The sequence below is a fragment of the Oratosquilla oratoria genome, unplaced genomic scaffold, assembly GCF_046742065.1.
Source record: "Oratosquilla oratoria isolate Oo_2021 unplaced genomic scaffold, ASM4674206v1 SCAFFOLD109, whole genome shotgun sequence".
Classification (NCBI taxonomy): Eukaryota; Metazoa; Arthropoda; class Malacostraca; order Stomatopoda; family Squillidae; genus Oratosquilla; species Oratosquilla oratoria.
In genome coordinates this window covers 331314-336516 of record NW_027467466.1, presented here as the reverse complement: position 1 = coordinate 336516, position 5203 = coordinate 331314, and the positions used below count along the sequence as shown (strand labels likewise).

Here is a 5203-nt window from a genome sequence, read left to right as displayed (position 1 = left end):
TACAGTTTTCGTTAATTGTGAAGGCTCTGCTGAGCCACGCTCACACCTAATAGTGCTGAAACTTACTGTGACTTGCAGGGAACGGAGAGTGATAGAATAAACAGATAACATAGTGATATTAGGTATAAATTGAGGAAAACAATAATCATACCCACCCCCGTTCCGAAAACCTCAGACCCGCGCATGCGCAATACGAGGTGTGAGACGGCATGGGTACGTCACTCACCCATTGATGTAACGGCAAATTACAGTAAGACCCAGTGAATAACTAGTGCCGTTTCAAATTTTGGTGATTGAACATAATCTCTGTAGCTTTGAAAATTGAACGCCGTGACGGGTATCCGTGACGGTACTGACCGCTGCTGCGCATGCGCACTGCGTTCTTGTGACGTCATGACCCGTCATCATTACCCCCCTGATAAGTGTTGACGTCATCGCCTGTACTCCTACGTCATGGATTACACTGGACCCGCCACCCTTGCTGATCTACAGATGGATCTAGCCCTCAGTGAGGAGGAGGAGGATACAAACATTGAACACTGGCCACCCTTGATGCCATCGTCAAATCAATGTAGTCCTGTCTCAATAGTTCCGTCCACACCCGACGGATCCCGTCAAGCCTACGTCGCTGCCACGTCTGGCAAGCGGCATATGGATGACAACTCTGACAACGGTAGTGAGTTACACGCTCCTGCTGCCAAGACACCCAAACCCGCACCGATCCCTAATTCACCCAGGACCGACAAAAAACCGTCACCCTCCTTAACACTGCCTTCTCGGCAGCATACTGCTGCTCCTCAACCTACACCTCCAGCTTTTGCCCCCCGTGCGGATTACGTGAAGCTTGTTTTCAGAGAAAATCCATCCGTAGAAACGAAGCTTCGTTGGCTTGCTGAAGTCAGTAAAACATTTCAACTCCAAAGAAATCTCGCCGAGGTTAAGATGGCTGCTGTAACGTCTCGGTACGTATACATCGCACGGTGCCGCCAAGACATCGTCGAGCAAGTAACTGCAGGTGAATTTCTTTCTCTCATCCTTGATGTACAAGACTCCCCGGAGAGACCACGAAAATATCCAAATTACTTGATAACTCGGTACCCTACTAATGTGGATCCCTCTCTCTCACTGGAACTCTCTGGTGTTCACTCTGCCCGCCGTTTTCGTCAAAATGGCGTTCCTATTAATCGTATAGCTGTGACTTGGAACCTGACCGACCCGCCTCCTACCACTGTCTCCTTCAGTTTTCTTCCCTGCCTTCCTGACTGTGAAATACTCAAAATTAAGAACGACACACCTACGTGTTACCGATGTTGGCAGGTCGGTCATATATCTCGCTATTGTCATGCAACAGAGAAGTGCGCATGGTGTGCTGATACCCACGACTCCCGCACCTGCCTTCATCGCTCCCCACCACCACCTCCTGACTCTACCTTGGCCGTCGGTACCTCACAGCCACCCAGCCAGCCTGCACCTACCAACACCCACTGGAAGTGCCCTCGATGTAACAAGCAAGGAGTAAATGTCTGGCACGGTTGTGCCAGACGCCCTGTGACGCAATCAGCCCCGCCTCCCCCCCCACCGCCCATCTCCACACTAAATATACCTATTGTCCGTGCTTCGTCTGCTACGTCGGAGTCCGACCAGATCATTGAACTACGTAAGGCTGTCGCTACCCTCATGTCTCGCTGCAAATCCCTAGAAGAACGGTATGATACATTTGAAACACGTATAATCGATCTCGCCACCAAACAAGACTCCACAGATACAATACTCACTACTCTTGTTGAGGGCCAGAAGGCAATGATTGCCACTGTTTCCTCAATTGATACTAAATTTAATGCTCTCACTTCCCACCTTAATACGACGAATCAGAAACCATTACCTCGTTCCCCCTCATCAAATGGAGTACAACACGCTAGTCTACGCCCTACCGCCACCTCCCACCTAGATACGTCGAATCAGAAACCACTATCTCGTTCCCCCCCATCAAATGGAGTACAACACGCTAGTCTACGCCCTACCGCCACCTCCACCCACAGCTCTCGCAAAGTCAAAGGGAACCTTCAATAGTTCTATGGAGCTTCGTGTCATTTCCTGGAATGCCTGCGGTATAAGGGACTACATGAGACTTGCAGCTCTAAAGGGATATATTTATAAGAACAACCCTACTGTCATCTTTATTCAGGAAGCCTTTGTGGGACCTTTGCTTGGCGAGAGACAGGCTCCTACACTCTCTGGATACGTCTCTTATGTCCACCCAGTCAGAAACGGGCTCATAACATATGTACATTCCTCGATACCACACCAGCTTCTCCGTACCTCGATCGATGCAAACATGACCTATCAACTGTTGGAGGTAGCAATAGGACATGACAAGTTACGTTTGTGTAATGTCTACTCAGCCCCGGGAAGAATAAACTTGGCTGCCTTGCCCTTACCTACGCTGCGTGGTGTTATCTACATGGGGGACTTTACTCTCACCCTAACTCACCTTGACTCACTCACCGTAACTCACTCATACTCACTTTCACCATCATCCTCACTCACACCCTCAACCTCACTCTTCAATAAAAAAATTATTTCCAGAAAAAAAAAAAAAAAAGGATATATATTTTTCTATCCTCCTAGGGAAAGTTTTGTGCAGAAACCAACTTTCGGAAAATCAAACTGCCGGACAGTCCATGATAACACTCGGCCATCAAGTGACCACCGTGAACTGGGCTGCATCAAGGACACAACCTACGCAAGTCCCGAACACCAAAAGCCGCCTCTCGGACACAGATCCATAAGGTCGGAAATCTTGTTCCCAAGGTCAAAGAGAGTTAAGTCAAGATGTCTAAGAAGGTGGTTAAGGGGTGGTTTGGTGGGAAATTGCTCTTTCAGGTAACAGCCATGATGACGTAATCACCCGTCCTTTCTGCTGATTGGTTGATTCTCACCGATGACGCAACATGAAGTTTGTTGACATTTTTATTTTTATTTCAACCTGATGATTGCTTTGACCGTGTTATTAACTTGGCTTGTTAGTAACACTACAACTTTCCGGCGTTAGTGTTAAGATAGTTTATCGGACGCTAGTTAGTGTCGGGGTCGTTATGACTCGGGTAGAAGACCAAGATGACCGCTCGTTAGGTCACATTGTGGTGGTCAGTCATTATCACGTGACCTGCATGGCTGCGAGGTCGGTGGTCGTGGGGGGATGACGAGGGGAGGGGAGGGGAGGGGAGGGGGGTCTTCAAGGGCCTAGGCGTACGGGAAGTAGGGGGGGGGAGAGGGTAGGAGGGAGAGAAAGGTGGAGAAAAAAGGGGAGTGGGAGGGGGAGAGGGAGGAGGGAGTAGAGATGGGGAAGAGAGGAAGGAGGAAGGAGAGGGAGTGGGGGAGGGGGAGGTGGAGGGGAGGCGGAAGGGATGGGTAGAGGGGTCTTCAAGGGAGAGCCTAGGTTTACGGGAAGTAGGGGGTAGAGGAAGGGGTAGTGGGAGAGGGAAGGGTGGAGGGGAGGGGGAGGGGGAGTAGAGAGGGGCAAGAGGGGGTGGGAGAAGGAGGGGAGGGGGAAGGAGAGAGAATGGGAGGAGGTGGAGGGGGCGGGAGGGAAGGGTAGGGGGGTCTGCAAGAGAGGGCTTAGGCGTATAAGAAGTAGGGGGAGAGGATGGAGAGGAGGGACAGGAAGAGGAAGGGGGAGAGGGAGGGGAGGAGGGGGAAGGAGTGGGGAGAGGGGAGGGGGAGGCGGGAAGGAGGGGGTAAGAGGTAGGGAAAAAGAAGGGAGGAGGAGTGACAGGGAGAAGGGAAGAGGGAGAGAGGAGCTTGGGGAAGAGGAAGAGTGGGGGAAGGGGAAAGAAGGAGGAGGAGAGAAGAGGAAGGGGAGGAGGGAGGGGAAGGGGTGAGAGGGAAGGGGAGGTGGATAGGGAGGAGGGAGTAAGGGAGGGGAAGAGAGGGAGAAGGGGAAGAGGTAGGAAGGGGGAAGGGGGAGAGGGAGGAGGGAAGGTTAGTAGAGGAAGGGAGGGGGAGAAGGAGGGAGGAGGAGGAAGAGGGAGGGAGAGATAGGAGGAAGGAAGGAGAAGGAGGAAGGTGGTGATGGTCAGGATTCTACGCCAAGAGGCGCTGAGTAGACGTGGTCGAAGCCGTCACCTTTGCCCTATGTACATGCGTTCTGGGGACTATTGGGCCAATCGGACTAATAGTAATGTAAGTTTGCGAATGAAACTAAAATAGGACGCGATATTCGAACTCTTTGCATAGTCGGAGAAATGGCAAGAGGACTTCAATATCTCAAAGTGCAGTATGTGAAACGTAAGATTACACAACCCAACTAACAGGCAAAGCTTAGATAACGCTATATTAGAGAAAACGGCATGTGAAAAGGACTTGGGAGTGTTAGTGAGTCCTGACCTTGAATCCAGGAAACAATGCATAGTAAGTCCTGATCTTAAATCTAGGAAATAGTGTATTAGTCCTAGGAATAGGGTTAATAGGGCATTCGGATTTATAGCTAGGATACAAAGTTGCAGAGGTAATCATTGAGCTCTATCTGGCGATAGTTAGAACCATCTTTGACTATGCGGTACAGTTTTGGTCTCCGTCCTACAGAATGGATATTAAATCACTAGAATCAGGACAGAGGAGAATGACCAAAATTATATAAAATCTTAGAAATCTGCCATACGAAGATAGGTTTAGGAACCTTACACTCTCTGGAAAGACGAAGGCTGCGAGGGGATCTAATAGAGGTATTGAAATAGGTCAAGGGCTTTAAAAAAAGGTAATGTAGGCAAGGTCATCATATTACGACAGCAGGGCATGACTCGCGGTAATGAATTTAGATCGCGCGAATTTAGGTTTAATTAAGAAAGAAATAGGCAAGAATTAGTTTCCTTTACCACGTTGTTAACGAATGGAATAGATTTAGCAACCATGTAGTGAGCGCTAAAACAAATGGTTGTTTTAAGAGAAGATTAGATAACTTATAAGGATGACAGGGGAGGGAAGGGGAGAGGGGAGGGGAGATGAGAGGGGAGGGGAGGGGGGAGGGGGGAGGGGAGGGGGAGGGGGAAGGCCTCCGAATTCCTTCCCATCCCTTCATGGTGTTACTTTCCCTTCTACTCTATTTACTCCAAGACTCCCAAGACTCTTAGCAAGTCTGCACTTGAAGTGAATGAAATCACCCACCGGCACTTGATATGTGAGGTTGGTCGAGGTTAGTTCCAAC

The 5203-nt window shown here is 49.7% G+C and overlaps 1 protein-coding gene across 1 annotated transcript in view; it reads left to right on the top strand.

The window, feature by feature from the left end:
* LOC143022519 (uncharacterized) overlaps positions 1-2462 on the top strand; it is a 2489-nt gene extending 27 nt beyond the window's left edge. The window contains exon 1 of the mRNA XM_076180770.1: positions 1-2462. This exon is cut by the window's left edge and continues 27 nt beyond it. Within this exon, the coding sequence (XP_076036885.1) occupies positions 454-2070 (1617 nt within the window). The 5' untranslated portion in view covers positions 1-453 and the 3' untranslated portion in view covers positions 2071-2462.
* The last annotated feature ends 2741 nt before the right edge of the window (positions 2463-5203 follow it).